Below are 21925 nucleotides of genomic sequence, written 5' to 3'. Positions count from 1 at the left end.
AAAGAGGAAACTTAACTTGCTGGCTGCTACCCGCTTCCCAGTCCTGGGGCCACATGTGGCTAAGAGAGCACCTAGCAATTAGCCAGAAGGTATTGCCATGGATAGGCTCAGAACCCTTCTGCCCTCATGAACACTCCTGTCTCCCATTACTGCCTGTAGGATGGGTGTAGATGTAAATTCTCCCCATCCTGTTGACCTTTACCCTGATTGGCTCCTGTACATTATATTAGCTATGTGTGTTTTCTCATTAAAGGAGATCCTGCTTTGACTGTTCTCCCTGGCGTGTCTGATTGTCCTCCGGGAGGGAGGGCTGGGTATGGGTGCCAGTCGACCTTTACCTTTCTTGGTTCCTCCTGGTCCGGGCGTGCTCCCCCAATTTCTCCCGCAGGTCAGGAGGGAACAGGGGGCTAAAAACTCCGACAAATTCCTAGAGGGTCAGGACTGTGTTTCACTCTAGGAAACCTATGACAGTGCCTTTCTCGTGGCAGACTGTCAATGATGCTTTTGAAAACCTATGAAATTTGCCAGATTATATTGTTATATTGTATGCATGTACGAATATGTAAGAAAATTAAAAACAAAAATGTATGTAAGGAAAAGTATTGTCCTCCTGGTTAAATAAAGCCTGGAATCTTCAAAGCTGACGTTGGCACAGACCAATCAGGGCGCTGTGCCCTTACGGCGTGGTCCAGACGGCTCCTGGGCCGTTGCCTAGTAACCATCGCCCAGGGAGGTGAGAAGCGCAAAGAGCGACCACCCGGAGTCCAATCAGGACCCTGCCTTACGGGAGCCAATAGAAGCCTCGACAGTCGCTCACCCACGCCGGACTACACTTCCCGTGATGCCCCGCCGCCTCGGTCAGGCGGCTGCCGTAAAGCTGTTCGTTCGCACGACGCTGGTCCCAGCTCAGCGCCTCTCCGCACTCCTCTGGCGCTACAGCCCCCAACGTGCCAGAGCAAAGTTCTCGACCGCGCTCCCTCCGCGGCAGGGCGTCCTCCCCCTCCGGCAGCCGGGGTCCCCAAGTGGGTCGTGGCGGCATCATCCTCAGGCCGGGCCGCGGGGGGAGGGGGCGGCCTGGAGGCAGTGGCGGGGTCAGCACGGTCCGCGCCGGCGGGGCCATGGAGCCCAGGGAGTCGGGGAAGGTAGGACTGGAAGGGCCCGGGGGCGCCCACTCCCTTCCCGCGGACCCCTGCCTAGGCTCTGTCTGAGCGGGACAGTACGGGAGAAGTGCCGGCAGCTGAGCCAGCCCTGCAGGGAAGGGCTTGCCCTCCCGCGGTTCCTCCGCACTTCGGCGGCCGCCTCTGGGATAGACGCCACCCCTCGGGTTCTCGCACCTTCCCGCTCCCTTGCTAGCGCCTGGCCGGCCGCCCTCCGGCCAAGTGACCGCTCTGCTGGCGCCGGCTGGGGGGACCGGCCCAGTGCAGTGCTGGGAAAGTGCTACGTGTCTCCGTTCACCGTCGCTGCGGTCTGGAGGGGGCCCAGCTGGTTTTAAGGCTTTGAGGCTGGTTAAGACGCCAGTGGGAGCCAAAGGGTGGGGATCGAGAGGCGGGGTGAGAGCCGGCCCTGCCTACATCCTGCTTCCCCAGAAAGAGCTGAAAAGCGGGGGTGGGGGGGCATCTGGCATGTTTCTTGCCCACTTCTCTCTAGATTATCAACTTCGTGGAGCATCTGGGCTTTGCTTAGAAGCATATTCCACAAACTTGTTTGAGGCTTTGGGCAAGAGGATCTTTGAGTTGGAAGAGGTGGGAGAAAGTGCTTGGAAACAGTTAAGGGTTGCTAGAGCTCCGAGGCAGTGTCAGCCTCAGCGTCAAAGAACCCCGTGATTGTAGGCACATTAACTTTGAGACAGTGGCAGCTTCTGGGATTAAGATCTTTCTGGATGTTCTTTGCAGCCAATTCCTTTTTTGGAGCGGGAAGCTCAGGCATGCCAGGCAAGTGCTCTACCATTGAGATTTGTCCCCAGTTCTTGAGGATTGTATTTTTATGGCACAGGGAATTCTCTCAGCAAACATTTTCAAGTGTTTATTGAGTCTCTTTCTTGAAAGGAAAAAAAAAAGTGTCCATTTAATAAAGACTTTGTTCATTGAGTAAGATGCCTGAAGGAGCCCTCCAGAAATACTTACCTTAGGAATTCGAACACACCCCAGAAAGAAGGAATAGGAGGATATCCAGGAAAAAAAAAGATTCCTGGAAAGACTGGAAAGTCTTTGCAAATCTAGCACCTGGCTGGCTAGGCGCTGGAAGACTTGCAAAAACACTCCTTGCTTAAGCACCTCTTCCATCTTCCTTCCCTCCACAAGCTACAATGATGCTTTTTTCACACTGAGCCACATACACAGTCTCCAGGCCAAGACAATAAAGTCAATAGGACCTAAAGAAAGATTGGGGGCTGGGGGTGTGGCTCAAGCAGTAACGCGCTCGCCTGGCATGCGTGCATCCCGGGTTCGATCCTCAGCACCACATACCAACAAAGATGTTGTGTCCGCCGAAAATTAAACAATAAAAATAAATAAAAATTATTTAAAAAAAAAAAAAAAGAAAGAAAGAAAGATTGGAAGGAACTATGTGCCAGCATTTTGTTAAGCACTTTGGGGAATACAAAAAAAGGAAAAGGAAATGCCCTTACCCTTAGATAATATCCCCAGATTAGTTTAGATTGAACCTGAATTTAGATGAGGAGGGGCAAAATTTAAGGGAAAGAGGGTAAAAAAAATAATAATAACTTGACAAGCAGGGCAAGCCTGTAGTCCCTGCATTCAGGAAGCTCAGGCCAGCCTGAATGACACAGTGAGACTCCTGAGACTCTAGGGGAAAAAAAAAGTAAGAAAGAAAAAGGCATTAAAATTGGAATTAGTGAATTGAGTTGATTTAAACTGTTCCAGTCAATGGTAGGCTTTAGCCTTTAACAGGAAGAGAAGAATACAAATATTTTGGGAAATGGAGTAGGAATTGATGTCCTTCTGGGATCCAACCACTAATTTCACCCTTGATTCTAATCCTCTGTCTCCATCCTGGGAATTGATGATACCTAGAACCTTCTGCATGCTAAGCAAGCACTCTACCAATAAGCTACACCCCAGCTCTTTTTACTTATTTTGAACTCACCAAGTTGCCCAGGCTGACCTTGAACTTGCAATCCTCCTTCCTCAGCCTCTGGAGTAGCTTCGATTACAGGTGTGACTATCATACCCCGCTACTCTTGATTCTAATCTTTGATTGCAGAGTATCTCAAAAATATGCTCACCCTTCCTAAGTATATTTGTTTTCTACCCTAATAAATAAGAATATTATCCAAAAATGAAATAAATTGATTGTAAAACCAACTGGCAATGTGAGATGTGCTACAAATGAATGACAAGGCAATGGCCTGGGTAGACTGTGGTTTTGGGGGACTCAAAGTTGGTAGCTAGGGGTTCTCTTGAGGTGGCAACTTGGTCAATTATTAGAATCTTCTATAGATGCTATTTTGTGACATTGGTTAACTGAAAGCAATCTTGGGCCATTGGATGGCAGTAGGATATCTTACTGTTGGTGGAATGATGGATAGAGGGCACCCAGCACTTTTGTCCCACTGAGCCACATCCCTACATCCCCAGCCCTATTTTGTATTTTATTTAGAGACAGCATCTCACTTGAGTTGCTTAGTGTCTCGTTTTTGCTCAGGCTGGCTTTGAACTCGCAATCCTCCTGCATCAGCCTCCTGAGCTGCTGGGATTACAGGCATGTGCTGCTGCACCTGGCTCTTTAAAAAAAAAAAAAAGTTCTGCTCTCGTACTTATAGGGTAGTTGTCTGTCACTGCCTGATGGATTTTAATCTCTCTTCATATCTTTGGTTCATCTCACAGCAAGCACATAGAAACACTGAAATAAGCCAGGCATGGTGGTGCACGCCTATAATCCTAGCAGTTTGGGAAACTGAGGCAGGAGGATTGCAAATTCAAAGCCAGCCTCCAAATCTTAGTGAGATCCTGTTTCAAAATTTAAAATGCAAAGGGCTGGGGGTGTAGCTCAGTGGTAAGTGCCCTTGAATTCAATTCGTGATACAAAAACACAAACAAACAAAAACCACTTAAATAATGGATATATGTTGACTGAAAAAATGAATTAAGTGCCCATGAAATTCTTTATAATGTGGTATCAGAGAAAGGGGTGGTGCTGGTGAAGGAAGTTATAAAATAAGCCAATCAGCATTGGTTTCCTGAGTGCCACCTACTAAAAAGGGAAATAAAGCATTCCCAGCTCTAGGGAAGGAGCAATGGCTGGGGCCAGGTGATGAAATCCCTCATGAAAGATGGAATTGAATAGAACCCTGATGGGCAGGTTAGCTCTAAGTAGAGGGAGGAAATGGTCAATCATGGGATCTAAAGATGGGTAGGTGAAGAGGAAAGGTGCATGGTAGGTTGAATGATTACAATGGTACTAATCTGGCTGGAAGGAAGACTCCTGGTGGGGAAGCCCTGAGATACAGATTGAGGCTCTTTGGTACCAAGCTGAGAAGCGAGAGCTTCATCCTGTAGATGGTAGGAATCACTAAAATAGAATTTCCAAAGCTACTTCTTACCCTCTATAGATAAGGAATTCCTTTTATTTAAGCAGATTTGTTTCCTTTACATTGCCAATCATCCAGAAACAGAAGGCTCTTGCCATAATGTTTAAAAGAGGGGTGCCAGGTTTTAGTGTGGTCACTTTTGCTGGGAGTACACCTCTTTATCATCCGGACAGTCCAAGCCACACTCCTGGTTGTGCAGCTAAGGTGATGGGGCTCACTGGCCCTCATTATGCTTACCCCTTAGCCCTGGGGGAAAGGTGTGAATAGGGAGCCCTGCTTGTCCTTGGTCACAGGCATTTTATTTTATTTTTATTTTTTAAATTTAATTTAATTTAATTTTTTATTAGTTACACATGACAGTACAATGATCTTGACATTTCATACATTTGAATCAAATGGGGTATAATTTCTCAATTTTCTGATTGTGCAAGTTGCAGAATCACATTGGTCATACAGTCACATATATACATACAGCAATAATAATGTCTATTTTATTCTGCTGCCCTTCCTCTCCCCTCCCCTCCCCTCCCCTCCCCTCCCATGGTCACAGGCATTTTAACCTACTCCAGTAGGAGCAGGGAGGCCTCCGGTCCTGGTGTGCAGCCGGCTTCCTGGGTTATGCCTTCCACATAATCTTGGGGTCCCCTCCTTGGCCCTCCTCCACTGTTTTCATGTTCAAGGCCCTGTTCCTGTGTACCTCCTTTGAATGCAGGCTATTCTGCAGTAGCTTTTGGAAATCGAATCATATTTTACTTTGGAAGACTCTCTCCACACAAGTAGTTATTTAAAGCATACATTTTACAGTACAATTCCATGTCTGTTTTTAAACATATTCATAGACAAAATAATACTGAATGTTTTTTTTTTTTTAATTTTTTATTGTGGGTTGTTAATACTGAATGTTAAAAGTAATTCTATTTCAGTGATGGGAATATGGGGATCTTAAAATGTGTTTTTCTGGGGCTGGGGACATAGCTCAGTTGGTAGAGTGCTTGCCTCGCATGCACAAAGCCCTGGGTTCAATCTCTGGCACCACAAAAAAAAAAAAAAGAGAGAGAGAGAGAGAGAAAATGTGTTTTTCTACTTATTTTCTACATTTTCTGAACATGTTTTAATTCTTAAGAAAATGCTCAAATTATTTTTGAATTTATATTAGCAGCTGATTAGAACTACCCGTATAGTTTTTCTCAAGAAACATATTCCATGTGAGCTAAAATAGATGTATCATTTATTTTAAGTGGCATGCTTCCATTTCCCAAAATGTTGTTTTTCTCTGGATTTCCTGTGCCTGAACCTTTGAGGATTTAGTAGTGGAACTGGGTTGTCCCAGCTTTGTTCTCCGCCAAGTAAGGATTCCGTTTTCTTGGATCTGCCCAGTTACTACTTTTTCATCTGCTTTTCACTTTCCAAATTTATGTTGCTATTGTGTCTTCTTTGTGCTCCCCATCCCGGAGCAGCTTTGTTTTTTTGGGGGGGTTGGGGGTGTTCTTTTAAATTCACAGGGAACAATCAGATGAGCTCGTTAAGGGGCCATCTTAATGTGGAAGACCCCCAGAGCTTCTCTGCAAGCCACACAGATGCCAGATGTCAATCTCAGCTCTAAAGCTTTGCCTGACTTGACCATCAACTTCATTCATAGATACAGTTCTTTCAACTACTTCTAGAAATCTGAAACATCTTCCAGGGTGAAGATTTATCATGTCCAAGATTTTGTAAAAGAAGGGGCTGGGGTTGTGGCTCAGTGGTATTTCTAGCACGTGTGAAGCAGGGGGTTTGATCCTCAGCACCACATTAAAAAATAAAATAAAGGTATTGTATCCATCTATAAATAAATATATTTTTTGAAAAAAGATTTGCTGGGACTGGGGTTGTGGCTCAGTGGAGAGCACTTGCCTAGCATGTGTGAGGTTCGATTCTCAGCACCACATGTAAGTAAATAAATAAATAAATAAAGGTCCATCAGCAACTGTGTGTGTGTGTGTGTGTGTGTGTGTGTAAATTTCTTCAAAAAATAATTTCTGAGGGCTGGGGTTGTGGCTCAGTGACAGCACTTGCTTCGCATATGTGAGGCACTGGGTTTGATCCTCAGCACCACATTAAAAATAAATAAATGAACAAAATAAAGATATTGTGCCCATGTATAACTAAAAAAGTATTTTTAAAAAAAAGATTTTCTTGGGCTGGGATGTGGCTCAAGCGGTAGCGCGCTCGCCTGGCATGCGTGCGGCCCGGATTCGATCCTCAGCACCACATACAAACAAAGATGTTGTGTCCACCGAAAACTAAAAAATAAATATTAAAATTCTTTAAAAAAAAAGATTTTCTGAAAGAGTGTGCCATAAATTGTAAATAAATCCTTGGCAGAGAGATAATGGGGAGTGTGGGAAGCAGGTGAGGAGCTGCAGGGAAACATCTGGAAGTTCTTCAGTCAGCTCTCTTTATGGCTGTACTTCGTTTCACTGAGTGGCACTTAAAGAACAACGTGCCTTATTTTCACTGTGATTTGCACCCAGGGAGTGAGTAGGTCATGCATGTAAATTGACTGTGCCTCCACCCCCAACCCCAAAGCTGGTAAATTCCCAGAGTAGGGGCGCCTTGGGTGGTTGTGAACACTGCATGGAAGGCCGATCTCAGGAAGAAGTTGGTACTTCACAGGTGTCATTTTTCCTTGCAGGCTCCTGTGACATTTGATGATATCACAGTGTACTTGCTCCAGGAGGAATGGATGCTGCTGAGTCAGCAGCAGAAGGACTTCTATGGTTCTGACAAGCTGGTGCCACCACTTGGTATGGATTTCTACATGTCTCCACCACTGTCAGTGTAGATCCCCAACCAGGCCAAGACATATTGGAGAATTTTCTGGGGGCACTTTACTACTGAGCTACATCCCCAGCCCTTTATTTTATTTATTTATTTATTTATTTATTTTTGAGACACGGTCTCCTTAAATGGCTGAGGTCCTTGCTAAGTTACTGAGGCCGGCCTCAAACTTTTAACCCTGCTGCCTTAGCGTCTGAGTTGTTGGGATTAAGGTGTGTCCCTTTGTAGGAATTTTTACATGACTTCTCTGCTCAGTCTCACATCTTACTTTCCTGCAAACTACACACCACCCTTTCCCTTCTCCCCTTAAATTGATGAGGAGGTTAGGGAAGTCTGGCTTGCCAAGGATACCTTGAGGTCTGTCTTCTGGATGCCTCAGAATATCCCCCCAGTAGAAAGACTAGTCTGTGAATCTGCGAAGATCATAGGGCCGTGGGGTTAGTAAATAGTAGTGGGAAGAGCAGCAGACTTGCTATGGAAATCTGATCTCTCTTCCAATTCTGCCACTGGATACTGGCATTCCTTTTGCCTTTTTAAGCCTTGGTCATTCTCTTAGAATTGCCTAGAGATTTAATGAGATTAAACAGTTTAAAACTTTGTACAAATGTAGGTATCTTTCATCTCCTCTATTTTTTTTTAATGTATGTTTAGTTGTAGTTAGACACAATAGCTTTGTTTTATTTATTTATTTATTTTTATGTGGTGCTGAGGATCGAACCCAGAGCCTCACATGCACTAGGCAAGCTCTCTACTGCTGAGCACAACCCCAGCCCATCCTTTATTTTTTAAATGCTTTTTTATCTGCTTCTGAAGGTAGATTTTCTGTACCAAGGAAAGAGTGGTTGTATCAACATGTGTATGTTGTATTGTGCAGGTTGAGCATTCCTAATCCAAAAATTGAAAACACGAAATGCCCACAAAGTCTAGAACTTTTTTTTTAAGAGTCACCTGCACTCAAAAGATTTTGGATTTCATGCCATATGCAGTGGCACATGCCTGTAATCCCAGTGACTTGGGAGGCTGAAATAGAAGGATCACAAGTTTAAGGCCAGCTTGAGCAACTTAATGAGACCCTGTCTCAAAATAAAATAAATAAAATTTTTAAAAAAGAATTGAGAGTGTAGCTCAGTGGTAGAGCACCTCTAGGCTCAGTCCCCAGCACCAGAAAAAGAAAGAAAAAGTTTTGGATTCCAGAGCTTTCTGGATTTTGAATTTTCAGATTAAGGGTGCTAAGCTAGTAAAGTCTTTGCAAATGTTCCAAAAACGGAAATACTTTGGACACCAAGCTTTTCAGGTGAGGGGAGCCAACCTGTATTCCCTGACTGCAGTTGGATGACTGTCTCCCATGCCTTTATCTTCTCTTTCCATGAAGAAAAAATGAAGGCATGGTAAGAGCAAAGAGCTTTCTATTGGTGGAGAGGTTGCAGCTGGGTTGGTCTTTCTGTGCCTGCTAAAGGGACAGGAAAACCATGGATTCTCCTAAGCCAGAAGTTGCATAGTAGCAGCTCAGATTAGACTTAAAGATTATAGTTGTTTTGTTTTGCCCCAGTTTTACTCCCAACTTTCAGGTCCAAGTTTTCAAATTTCTGCTCCACTCTCTGCTCCTGAATATCACAATAACCTTGGCTAAAAGCCACCAGCAATACCCATGCCACTTCTTGAATGCTGTCTACCAGATTAAGAAGTTCATTGCTTTTAAAATCAGCCTCACAGAAAGTCTCTAGACATGGGCAAAATGAAGACAGTTTCTCAGCCAGAACATAACACAAAGGGCCTCTACTCCAAATTCCAATAGAGTCATCCTCTGAACCCTCTTGAGCCCTGTCTTTAATGTCCATGGTCCTATTGGCATTCTGGTCTTCTGACCTCCACTAGAATCAGCCATTAAGCTCCGCTTACAACAACCTAAAGCATTTCCAGCTTGCACTGTTAAATATCTCAAAATTCCTCTCACCAATTCAAAAAAGCTCAGAAAACTTCTGAACCACAGGATCAGGTTAGGCATAACAACGACCCTACTTCTCAGTACCAATTTCTGTTTCAGTCAGCTTTTTCACTGCTCTGATTAAAAGACCCAACCAAACACTTGTAGAGGAGGAAAAGTTTATTTGAGGGCTCATGGTTTCAGAGGTCTCGATCCATAGACAGCAGAGTCCATTCCTCAAAGCTTAAGGTGAAGCAGAACATCATGGTAGATGAGTGTGATGGAAGGAGGCAGTTCACATCATGGTGATCAGGAATCAAGAGAGTGAGAGACTCCACTCTCCAGATAAAAATATATACCCCAAAGCCACATCCCCAAATAACCACTTCCTCCAGCCACACTCCACCTGCCTCCAGTCACCACCCAGTTAATCCCATCAGGAGTTAATTCACTGATTAGGTTAAGGCTATAACCCAGTCATTTGTCCTCCAAACTTTCTTGTTTTGTCTCAAACATAACAGCCATTAAGAATTTTCATATAAAAATAAGGATGTCTGGCTTCTCTTAACAAATGGGACTGTGTGGCAGCTCTGAGTCTGCATTCTGTGCAGTAGCCTTCTGGAATTGAGTAACCACTTCCCCCATCTACAGGGTCCTCTAGGCTGCCGCAACCTCCATGCCCAGTCCGGTTTCCTCAGTTGTAGTATCAGGTTCCCCTCACCATTTGGGCTTGAGAGCATCCAACTGAACCATTACATTTCACACTGTTAGTCCCTCATTGCTTTTACCTGTGTCCCCATTCTCTCAGGGTTCTCTCTGCAGAGTTTCCAAACTACTATGCCAAACCACCCGCTCCTGCTTTCCTCGTCCACAACACCAAGAGAACACAATGTTGGGTTCACAATGCCAAGGAAGGCCCCGACTTCATACTGGGCCTAGAGGCACACCCTTACTTGCTCTTCTCTATTTCCAACTCAGGCCCAACTGTTACCAGCCCTGAGCTCTTCTGTGAGTTTGGGAAAGTGTCCAAGCCATGGCCAGGCAATGTCCAAGGCCAGAGGAGTCTCCTGGACCATCACCCCGGTGAGTGTGGCCTGTGCCCCAGAGACAGAGCTCAGCAGGAGGGAACAGGGAGGGGTACCAGGACCATTCTCATCAGAGTACCTGACATATCTGCAAGTCTGCTCTTCCCCTGGGTGTCACCTTATCTGAATATGCACGCCTCTCCCAGTGTTCTTCTCTGCCCTCTTGGCTCCCTGTCTTTGATTTCTACCCTGAAGTATATGTTCATTGTTCCCAGAAGGTGTGGTTCTCTCATCTTCTACCATATTCCCAGTGCCTGTAATGATGCCTGGCACACAGTACATGTACCATAGGTAATCAGCAAATGAGGGAAGAGTGAAGAAATGAAGAAACAGCCGTCTGCTAAGTCCTAGAGATTTTTCTTTCCTCTCCTGTTTGATAAGCTTCTCTGCAGTTGGCTTAGCTAGACCCAGGCCAGATGGCAACTTGTTATATAAGATGAGAGTTAACCCAACTCCCCCTATGGGAGAAGGACGTGGGGAATAAGCCTATATGATTTGAATCACAGAAGTTTGCTCTCCCTGTGGTTTCTCAAATGGACCATAGTCAGTGACTATAAAGAATCACAGAAGCCAAGTATGGGGATGCATACCCATAATCCTGGCTATTTCTGTCTGCTTGAGAGGCTGAGGCAGGAGGATTGCAAGTTCAAGGCCAACCTGGGCAACTGTCTCAAAATAAAAATGTCTGGGGCTGTACTGTGGTAGAGCTCTCCTGAGCTCAGCCCAAGTACTGTAAATAAACAAACAAGCAAATATATAAATAAATAAAGAGGCTCATTTGTTTTGTTTGATTTCACATCACATTTGGAGCCTGTTGACTGTGTTAACACTTTTGAGCTCTTGGGGTTAACTGTTTTATAGACAGGTCCATTGGTTTGGAGCCAGTGCCTAGGTCTTGGCCACTGGCTATCTAAACTTATGTTAATACAGAAGAAATGGCTTTAGTGTGTTAGAGTTTCTAAGGTACATTTCAAGGAAGGAGGGAAAAAAGAAACTTCTAGTGCAGTTTGAAGAAGAAAATCTTCATGAGATTACGAGAGTCTTCACCTCTTTGGAAAGAGGAAGTTGGGTTTTGCTCAAGCCTGTGTCAGCTTCGCCAAGTAGAAGTGCAGCAGTCCCCTTGTCCATGGTGTCACTTCCTACTATTTCGTCACCTCGGCCAACCATGGCCAGTAACAAGCAGTAAGATACTTGAAGGAGAGAGAGACCACATTCTCATAACTTATGTTGTTATCATTATTCTACTTTATTATTGTTGTCAGTTTCTTATTGTGCCTAGTTTATAAATTAAACTGTATCCCATCCATGTATAGATAGGAAAAAACATAGTATATATAGTTTGGTGTCCATGGCCCAGGAATCCATGGGGACCTTTTAATGTACTCACTGTAGACCACAGGGGACCACTGTACTCAGAGATGGATCACAGCTTAGGTAAAACTATCTGGAGATAAAAATAGTGCCCAGGGGATAAGTAACTTTTGCCCTAAAGGTATAGGATGCTGATGCCTCTCTGTTAGGCCTACCACAGCAGGGGGCTCTTGGAGAGCAAGGAGTCTAGTTAACTGGCTTTAATGACCAAGTTTAACCCTGTGTTTTCTTATATCCATGTTCTTATCCAAAAGTAAGTTCTGAGAGCTGGGGGTGTGACTCAGTGATAGAGCACATGCTTCATGTGCTCAGGGCCCTGGTTCAATCCCCAGTACTACAAAAGTAAGTAAATAAGTAAGTTCTGAACCCCTGAAGATTGCACTGCTGTCTTAGCTTGTATTGATCAAAGTGCAAAGATCTTCCTTTGGCTGGGTGTATCTTTCCTTTAAATTGTTTTTTAAAAAGGGGTTTGCTTAAAGCATGTCTGATACATATCTGTCAGCATATCCTACACACAACTAAACCAGTCAGGGTCACTTCAGAATTGGGCTGGCACAAATTAATGACACACAGACAGAGAAAATACCTTTTTCTTTGGTTTCTGTGACCCCCAGACCCAGCTCCCACAAAGGAGGCAAGGCAGGCAAGAAAGAGAGGTAGGCTATTCAAAAGAACACTCTATCCATATAAGGCAGAGGGGTCATGTTACAAGAGACAGTCCACTCCCATTGGGTAACACCCACTCCCAAAGCTGTGCTCCTCTGCTGAGCCGAAATGGGGATCCACCTGTCTCCTGGTCAGGGAAGCCAGTCTCCACATTTCCATCACTCAAAGCCAGGGGGTGCTCAGCTCCCGACAAGGATTTTTCTTCTGGATTAGGCAAGGTGGACCTGGGAACTCCAAGAAACTAGAAGTGGAGAATTCAAGTATGGTAGAGCTCCTACAAGAACACAGGCTGTGTCACTTTGGACTGAGCATGTGCTTTCCACCTTTCATAGCAGATCCACTGTGAATTGTGGTGGCTCTGATCATAGAATTTCAAAGCAAATTCCTTTTGTCTCTTCTTTTTAAAGGAAAAGATCAGGTGGGCTACATGGGAGAAATGGATGTGCAGGGTGCTACCAGGGAAGGTGGACTGTACGTGCCACCTCAGAAGAAAGCTTGCCTTGGCCGCTGCAGTGTGGAGAGTGACACCATCAAGGGAGACTGGACAGGGAGAAGCAAGAAACCTCTGAAACCCCGATCTATCCAGAAGTCATGGTTTGCACAGTTTCCATGGTTGATCATGAATGAGGAACAGACAGCTCTGTTTTGCTGTGCCTGCAGAGAATACCCATCTGTCAGGGACAAACGGTCAAGATTAATAGAAGGTTACACAGGACCATTCAAGGTGGAGACTCTCAAATATCATGCCAAGAGCAAAGCCCATATGTTCTGTGTCAATGCCCTGGCCGCCAGGGACCCCATCTGGGCAGCCCGTTTCCAGAGCATCAGGGATAGTTCTTCAGAGGTCCTGGCCAGCTCTGAGCACCTCTTCACAGCAGATTATCCCATGTTCTACCCCCCAGGGCCTCTGGAAGACTTTGATAGTATGGCCAACCTCCTGCCAAGCTCGAGAGCAGAACTAGAGGACCTTGGAGGGAGTGCAGCAAACCCTGCATTGTATCTAGACTGCATTTCAGATGTGAGACAAAAAGAAATCACCAGTGACATCTCTTCAGACATTAACATTTTGTGTAATGACGCTATTGAATTCTGCAGTCAGGTAATACATACATAATGATTGAACTCAGGGGCACTCAACCACTGAGCCACATCCCCAGCCCTATTTTGTATGAGTCAGGGTCTCACTGAGTTACTTAGCCCCTCCCCATTGCTGAGGCTGGCTTTGAACTCTCAATCCTCTTGCCTCAGCCTCCCGAGCTGCTGGGATTACAGGCATCTGCCACCGCACCCAACTAGAACATCTAACTTCTGATATAAGGAATGATAATCTTTATCCAGAATCCAAAACCTACAAAATTCAGGAAATAATCCACAATCACACAGTGACCACAGAGCTCTTAAATAATCAGTATTTTTAAAATTTCAACTTCAACTTGTGGAGTGATGTAGCACTTTTAAACTCTGCAGAGTTTTTTCAAACATCTTGTATGATAGTTTGTCTAATGTTGTTAGGAAGCTGTGGAGCTGGTGTTAGTAACTCACCATGTCAGGAGACGGAGCCTCAGGAGAAGTGTTGTAAATGTGGGACTCTGCCCAGGGCCCTTGACCACCTGCTCCTGCTTTCCTTCTGCTTCCTGTAGTGTTGCTTGGGTCCTAAACAACTCTAGCATTTGCCTTGTTTATTTTGAATTATAGTTTTCTGGAAAGTTGGTCTCTGAGGAAGCCGTGTTAGTTGGAATTTTCCCCATTCTGAACTGTTGCGTGTGAGTAGGATGTTACTATCAACCACTGTTAGTGCTCCTTTGGGAGTCCAGCGAGAGTAGCCTGGGTGTGCCTCAGAGCTAGCACCATAAGGAACCCAGCTGAAATTAGTAAGCATGAATTTTTCCAGAGTCCTGAAAAACAGCAAAGTTTCTTTCTTGTTCTCTTTTTTTTTTCAGTATTGGAAGCCAATAAATAAGTCAAACCTTTATAATGAATTCCTTTAGCAGTAAGACATGCGTAAGCTTAGTCACTGATTATAAGTATCCATAATTCTTTTTGCTGTCTTTCTTCATGTCCCATAGGGAAAGCCCAGCTGACGCTCCCAGAGGCAGGCAATCCCCTCTATAGTCATGGAAGAGCAGAGGGCACCCCTATTAGGACTCTAGAAGACAGGGTGCAGTTAGAGGCTCCACTGAAATTCCTACCCATGTGTTTTAGTTTTCTCCCAGGAGATCCTAGGATCTGACTGAGGCCTATTTGGTTTTACCTAATAATTCTGGGCCTCACAAATTTGATTCTTTGACTTCCAGTGAAGAAATTAATTCCTCAGCATGCATCTGGGTCTCCTGGTGGGCTTCTCAAAGGCTGCTGGAAGTGACAAGTGGTATCTGACTCCAAAGGTGAGCTGAGCAGCACTGCTCTCTGTTGCAGGACCCTCCTGAAGAGGGGCTGCTGGAGGTTCCTGTGGTGTCTGGGGAGCTCCCGGCAGTGTTTGAGGATGTGGCAGTGTATTTCACCCGGGAAGAGTGGGGCCTGCTGGACAAGTGGCAGAAGGAGCTGTACAGAGACGTGATGCGGATGAACTATGAGCTCTTGGCATCCCTGGGTAAAGCTTCCTGTAGTCTTTTTCATTTTTCCCCCCCAATATTGGAAATTAAATCCAGGGTCTTGTTAGCACTCTACCACTGAGCTACACATCCCCAGCACTGTTTATTTTTTGAGATAGAATCTTGCTAAGTTGCTGAGGCTGTCCTTGAACTTGCAATCCTCCTCCCTCCGCCTCCTTAATTGCTAGCATTAATGCATGCACCGCCACGTCTGGCTTCCTGTAGTCTTTTATATGCCAAAATCAATTGACTTCAGAACCCACATAAACATCTATGGCTTGTGGCCCTCTTCCCATTTCTGCTCTTCCCTTGTTGTGGGCAGAGAGGGTTCATGTCTTTTGTTACTCAGAACTCTCTCTGCTTTGGAATACTGTACTTTGTCACCTCTTCATCCATCTACCTGTCCATCCACCTGTCTGTCCTCCACCAAACACTTATGGAGTGTCTCCATAAGTGCTAATGAACAAGCGCAGACCAAGGCCTCTAATTTCAAGGGACTTATTTGAGAGGTAAACATTTAGATGAGAAACTGTCAAATGACACAGGCAACCTCCATAGGAGCTACAAGAAAGACTGCCCTGGGGCCACTGAAGTAGGGCCCTGTCAATCTGGGTGTGGGAGGAAGGGATCAGGATCTCTTCACAGGGAGGATCTGTGTAAACAGTCAAAACTAGGTGCACAGGAAGGAGGAAGGGCATCTTGCATGACAGCAGGAGCAAAGGCTGGAGGTAAAAGGGCCTCTCGGTGGGTCCCATGCTCCTGTCTGTGCAGCAGTGCTGAGGCTCCTCCATTTCACCCAGGTGCCAGCACAGGTTGGCAGCCTTGGGCATCAGTTCACTAGGTGAGGGCATGCAGCATGGAGAGTTATGGAGGTAGTGATGGCTACCGCATCATCCTCCCCTGTGTCTGTTTCTTCTTCACTTTCCCTCCTTCCTGCAGACTCCCAAGGTTCTTATGCAGCATAACATGGGAAGACAGCTTTTCATCTTCCAGAGCTTGTATTTCTTTCTTTATTTTACCAGCCTATATCTGGTATCACAGTAGAAGCTTGCCAGAGCGGGCTGCTGTGTTAACTTAGGAATTGCAGCAATAACCCACGTCAGACTTCTGTAGACTTAAGCAGCAAGGATAATATGACTTCATTGATTTCACGCCCCTTTTTTTACACTCCAGCTAAGATCTGGACTATTTTCTAAATATTATTGCCCTGTGTATTTGTTTTTAATCATTGTTCATCAGTCTTTTTACAGTGTGGTGATCAAAACCAGGCTTTGCACATGCTAGGCAAGTACATGTGCACCACACCACAATTGTCCCTAATTCGTAAATGGCCTCCCAAACATTCAGAAATGGCTTAAGTCATGGTTTATTTTGTGGTGACAGAAGTTTCGTATTTGGGTCCAGGGCACTTGAACACAGTGTACCTTCAAAGACAGTTGCTACCCTGCTGTGCTGAGAAACAATGAGAACCAGAGGAAATTGATTTGTGAAGGTATACACCGGCAAAAGTTGGGTTTTCCTTTAAAGTAATGCGCAGCAGCACAGGAGCTCCTGTGAAGAGTTGTGAAAGGAACAGGTCGCTGTCATTGTGGAGAGCAGGCTCCTTGCAGTGCAGTGGGTGCTAGCTCTATCTTGTTTAGCCTGTACTTGATCCCACAGGTTTTGTATTTTGACACATGAGCTAAGCATTGTAAATTTTCTTTTCTTTGTTTTGAGTTAGGAAGTGGGGAAATGTTCACTAAGTAGGGGAAATTGGAGTATAGTTTAGACTTGGTGAAGTTTTGTTCAATGAGCAAAAAATATAATCAGAGGACGGGGAGCTAATTTGCTTGTGGGTTGGATCAGGAATTAGGAGGCTTTATGGTGCCGCGACTAAAAGGCTCCAGGAAAAGTGGGCTGACTGGGCTGCACAAAATAACCACACAAGAGACATAAATACCTTTTTCTTTGGGGTCGCTGGGGCCGCTCCTCTGACCTTAAGGGTCCACAGGGAGGGAGAGAGAGAGAAAGCACGCGCTGACCCCTTTTATTGAGGGAAGCTATTCAAATGAGGCAAGAGGTCAGGTTTCAGGGGGCTGAGTCTATCTTCATGATGTCCACTGTCAGCAAGTTGACTGACGTCTGGGTAGGCCACACCCAAGGGCACAGTAAGAGAAGGGGACACATACAAGGCACTTCCATGGAACATGCTATCCTAAACAGGGCAAGGGGTTATATTACAAAGGAACAGGTGAGCATATCTCCACCCATGGGGATGTAGCAAGACACATCCGGGCACGAAGACACAGTCACTCAAAGACGGTCACTCGAACCCTAGAAGAGCCAAGCAGTCTAGCAGCATGGGTGCCTGATGCCACATCGCCCAGCAGGGGAGTTAACTCAGTCACGTGCGAGGTTGGTCTCCCACATTATGGAGAGTGGGCTTGTCCTGAACTGAAAGCAGTGCAGAGTCCTGGGTCTGAACCGCACTTGGGATCCCTGTGAGGTACTTCAGTTCAGTGTCCAGCCAGTCTCTCTTCACCCTCCTCCAACTTAAATACTTTCTCTTGTTTGAAGTAAAAGCATGTTACGGAGCCTGGGAATTGTAAACATAGCCAGGCATATGTGATTTGTATGTTTAAAAGGAATCAGGCCAATAATTAGGGTAGAAAACAGTGTTAAAACATAGTGAAGATTCTCTAATCAATATTTTTACTTTGGATTATTTCTTTTAGTTGCCTACACTTGAGCTCCCTGTGACAAATGCTTTAAGAGTTAAAAAACAAATATTATTTTGCATTCTTTTAATTATTTTTTGGTAAGTAGAACTTCTTCTTGAAATGAACTCAGTTTTTGACTGCTTCTTTTCAGAGTTTACAACTGAAAACACAATTAGAGTTTCAACTGAAAAAGAAAATGTTCTTTTAGAGTTAACACTATTGAGCCTGTTTTTAAACAGACAGTCTCAATTTAATACAGACAATGTTGATATTAATTTCTTTTCTTTTTTGGTCCTGGGGATTGAACTTAGAGGTGCTTAACCACTGAGCTACATCCTCAGCCTTCTTTATTTATTTATTTATTTTTGTGTTTTTTATAATTTATTTTAATTAGGTATATATGACAGAAAAATGCATTTTGATTCATTGTACACAATTGCAGCACAACTTTATATTTCTAGGGTTGTACACAATGTAGCATCACACCATATATGCAGTCATACATGTACCTAGGCTAATGATGTCCATCCCATTCCACTATCTTTCCTGCCCCCTGCACCCTCCCCACCCTCCTTCCCCTTTGCCCAATCAAAGTTCCTCCATTTTTCCCATGCCTCTCCCCTCCCCGTTTTGGATCAGCATCCGCTTATCAAAGAGAACATTTGGTCTTTGGTTTTTTGGGATTGGCTTACTTCACTTAGCATGATATTCTCCAACTCCATCCATTTACTTGCAAATGCCATGATTTTATTCTCTTTTAATGCTGAATAATATTCCATTGTGTATACATACCACAGTTCCTTTATCCATTCATCTTTTGAAGGGCATCTAGATTGCTTCCACAGTTCAGCTATTGTGAATCGAGCTGCTTTGAACATTGATGTGGCTGTGTCCCTGTAGTATGCTGTTTTTAAGTCCTTTGAATATAAACCGAGAAATGGGATAGCTGGATCAAATGGTGGTTCCATTTTTAGTTTTCTAAGGAATCTCCATACTGCTTTCCAGATTGGTTGCACCAATTTTCAGTCCCACCAGCAATGTGTGCCTTTTCCCCCACATCCTCACCAACATTTATTGTTGTCTGTATTTTTGATAACTGCCATTCTGACTAGAATGAGATGAATATTTATTTGATTTTGGTGTGAACCAAGGGGTGCAACACTGAGCCATATCCCCAGCCCTTTTTATTTTTTATTTTGAGACAGAGTCTCACTAAATTGTTTAGAGTCTTGCTAAATTGCGGAGACTACCCTCATACTTGCAGTCCACCTGAGTCATTAGGAGTATGGGTGTGTGCCACCACTCCTAGCTTGATAATAATTTCTATTAGTTTAGCATAGACTGAAGCTTTTTGACAGATGTGCATTTCCATGTTATACCCACTCACCTGCCACATATTCCTTGGCCTTGCCAACTGTCTTATCAATAGTGCTGAACTTACAAAAACTTTTTTTTTTTTTGGTACTGGGATTGAAACCAGAGGTGCTTAACTACTGAGCTATATCTCTAGCCCTTTTTGTTTTATTTTGAGACAGAGTCTCACAAAGTTGCTAGGGCCTCACTAAGTTGCTGAGGCTAGCTTTGAATTTTCCATCTTCCTGCCTCACATACCATCGGTGATGCTGGGATTACAGGTATGTGCTGCTCTGCCTGGCAAGAACATTCATCTTGATTATGTTGATTATGGGGAAAGAGGCTTTTTTTCCCACCCTGTTTTGCAGTGCTAGGGGGTGGAACCCAGGGTCTTGCACTCTACCATTCTGCTCTACTCCACCCTTCTGTTTTATCTTTAATGTTTCCTGTTCAGTGGACTCACTCTTTTACAGCTATTTTAATTATCACTGTGCAGAGTTTCTGGATGTTCTTTTATTTTCATACTTGAAACTCTGGTTTGACTTTGGCCATAGTGGAAAGTGGGATAGGGTCCGCTAGCCTCGGATGAGGTCAGCCCAGAATGATCAGAAGTCTCCTTTGCAAGCCAAGTCCTCTTTTTGGATGTTTATGGAGTGTGTTGGTTTGTGCTTGTGCATTCACAGTGGTTAGTCCCCTCGGTCCCTTTCATTACTAGAGCTTAGGAAAGTCTGTTTGGAAATTCCCTTTGTCACTTGTTCTGAAGGAAACAGAAAGAAAAGGTTTTGGTTGCTCCTGGGGCCAGGGTGCTGGTGGCAGTCAAAAAGGTGGACAGTCCCCAAGGGAAATATAATCTGAGGCAAACAGAGTATATTTGCAGGTATTTGGTTGGTTGTTTTTTTCCAATTATTCTTTTAAAATATTTCTTCAAAATTATGTTTTTAATCAAAGTAGTCCCAGTAAGACTTATAATGCCAACCTGACGGTCCCCTGTCCTGCCTTGATTCTGAGTCCTCCTCCTGAAAGTCTTTGAACTGTGTTTTCCAGTCAGTTCCTCCTATTTCCAGATGATCTCTTGGCCATTAGTCTACAGAGTAGCTTGGGTAGGTGCATTCAGAAAACAGCTTGGCGCTCTCGTCACCACAGCTGCACGTCAGTCCTGGGGATCTTCTCTCTCACCTCTGGGTCAAATCTAGGACAGGGCCTGTGACTTTTTCTTGTCATACCCAGACAGCAGAACATCCTCTAGGTAATGAGTGAAATGTCCAGTGCAGCACCCTTTAGAAATGTCCTGATTAAGAGGGTAAAGGAAGGCTGACGGACATTTCCAAACTAATGGAGACTAAAAGCTGTGGCACCGCATGCCTGATGCCAAGTCAGATGCTGGGCTGGCAAAAATAGACTTCTATAAAGAACATTTGGGGGACAAGCAGAGGAATTTAGTTGTGAGCTGTGAATTAGATAATAGTATTATGTCAATGTTCAATAATCTGGTTTGGGTCATATGCTTTAGTTGTATAGGACACACGTTTCTATAGAACAAAGTCCCACACACTCGCTTACTGCCTTTCAGCTCTCTAGGTCAGAGTCCAGGTGGCCTCAGCAGGGCTTGCTGCTTAAGGTTTCAGGCCAGAATTAAGATGCTGGTCCAGGAGCTCTTCCTAGAGGCTCTGGGGGAGAATGGCTGTCTTGGTGACAAACCCTGCTCCTTGTGGTCGTAGAACTGAGGGCCTGGTTTGCTTTCTGTCAAGCAGGGATCTCTCAGCTCCCGACAGCTACTTGCAGTTCCTCTCCTGTGGCCACATCCATTCTCAGGCCAGCAACAGTGCACAGAGTGTCCTGTGCTTCGGAACTCTGGCTTCCCCATTAGCTTCCAGCTGGAGAATGCTCCCAGCTTTTAAAAGGCTCTGGAATGAGGCCAGTCTGCCTGGATGCCCTCTCTTTGTCACCCAACATAAAATGATCACAGGAGTGACATCCCCTGTTCACAGATCTTATCCACACCCGCAGGGAATAGATCAGGCCAGTGTGAGCATCACCAATGCCAAGTTAGAGTTCTGTCTGCTGCCCTTGAGGATGTCCTTGAGTAATACACACAGGATGGAGGGTCGTGATAACAATTTACTCTCAATGGTTCAGAAAAATATTAATCATATATCTACATGCAAAGAGTGAGTGTGCATGTGAGCTCATGAAAGAAAAATGGGACAAAATATAAACAATTGGCATTCCTTGTATTACTATTGAAACTTTTATTAAGTTTGAAATTATATCAAATTTTTACTAAAAAAAGAAAAAAAAGCTAGACCACAAAAGTCTAGTCCTCCATTAATGCTAAGTGTACTTCTATTAATACTAAAGTTTCTTACCTTTCTACCTCATCCTGCTTCAGGTCTAGAATCTGGAATCATAAAAGGAAGAGAGGAGCTGCTGGGCCTGGTGGCACATGCCTGTGATCCCAGCAACTAGGGATGCTGAGGCAGGAGGATTGCAAGTTTGAGGTCAGCCTCTGCAACTTAGCCAAAACATGTCTCAAAATAAAAAGGACTGAGGGGTGGCTCAGTGGTAGGTGGCCTCTGGGTTTAATCCTCAGTACCACAAAAATAAACGTTTTTTAATAAAGACAAGGGCTATTGTCTTCCTGCCCCCAGCTTATTCCAGGGCTTCTGCTGCACCCCGGGAGGGAAATGGGGTAAGTAAGAGATGTACAGGAATGGTTTACCTGGCCTCCCTGTCATCTGACACCAGCTCTTTACAACTGTGATAGTTTAAAGCTGATTCTTTGGATATGTTTGGGTTCCACAGACCAACCCACTCCCAACCCTGTCACTGGGGACCTTTTTTTTTTTTTTTTTTTTTTTTTTTTTTTT

The 21925-nt window shown here is 44.6% G+C and overlaps 1 protein-coding gene across 1 annotated transcript in view; it reads left to right on the top strand.

Moving 5' to 3' along the window:
* The first annotated feature begins 877 nt into the window (after positions 1-877).
* Positions 878-21925, top strand: part of Znf862 (zinc finger protein 862) — a 32122-nt gene continuing 11074 nt past the window's right edge. The window contains exons 1-5 of the mRNA XM_015493712.2: positions 878-1142; positions 7224-7335; positions 10272-10376; positions 12823-13514; positions 14831-15005. Coding sequence (XP_015349198.1) covers positions 1119-1142; positions 7224-7335; positions 10272-10376; positions 12823-13514; positions 14831-15005 — 1108 coding nt within the window. The 5' untranslated portion in view covers positions 878-1118. The remainder of the gene's footprint in view (positions 1143-7223; positions 7336-10271; positions 10377-12822; positions 13515-14830; positions 15006-21925) is intronic.

This window comes from Marmota marmota, unplaced genomic scaffold (assembly GCF_001458135.2).
Source record: "Marmota marmota marmota unplaced genomic scaffold, marMar, whole genome shotgun sequence".
Classification (NCBI taxonomy): domain Eukaryota; kingdom Metazoa; phylum Chordata; class Mammalia; order Rodentia; family Sciuridae; genus Marmota; species Marmota marmota.
This window is presented reverse-complemented; position numbering and strand designations above follow the sequence as displayed.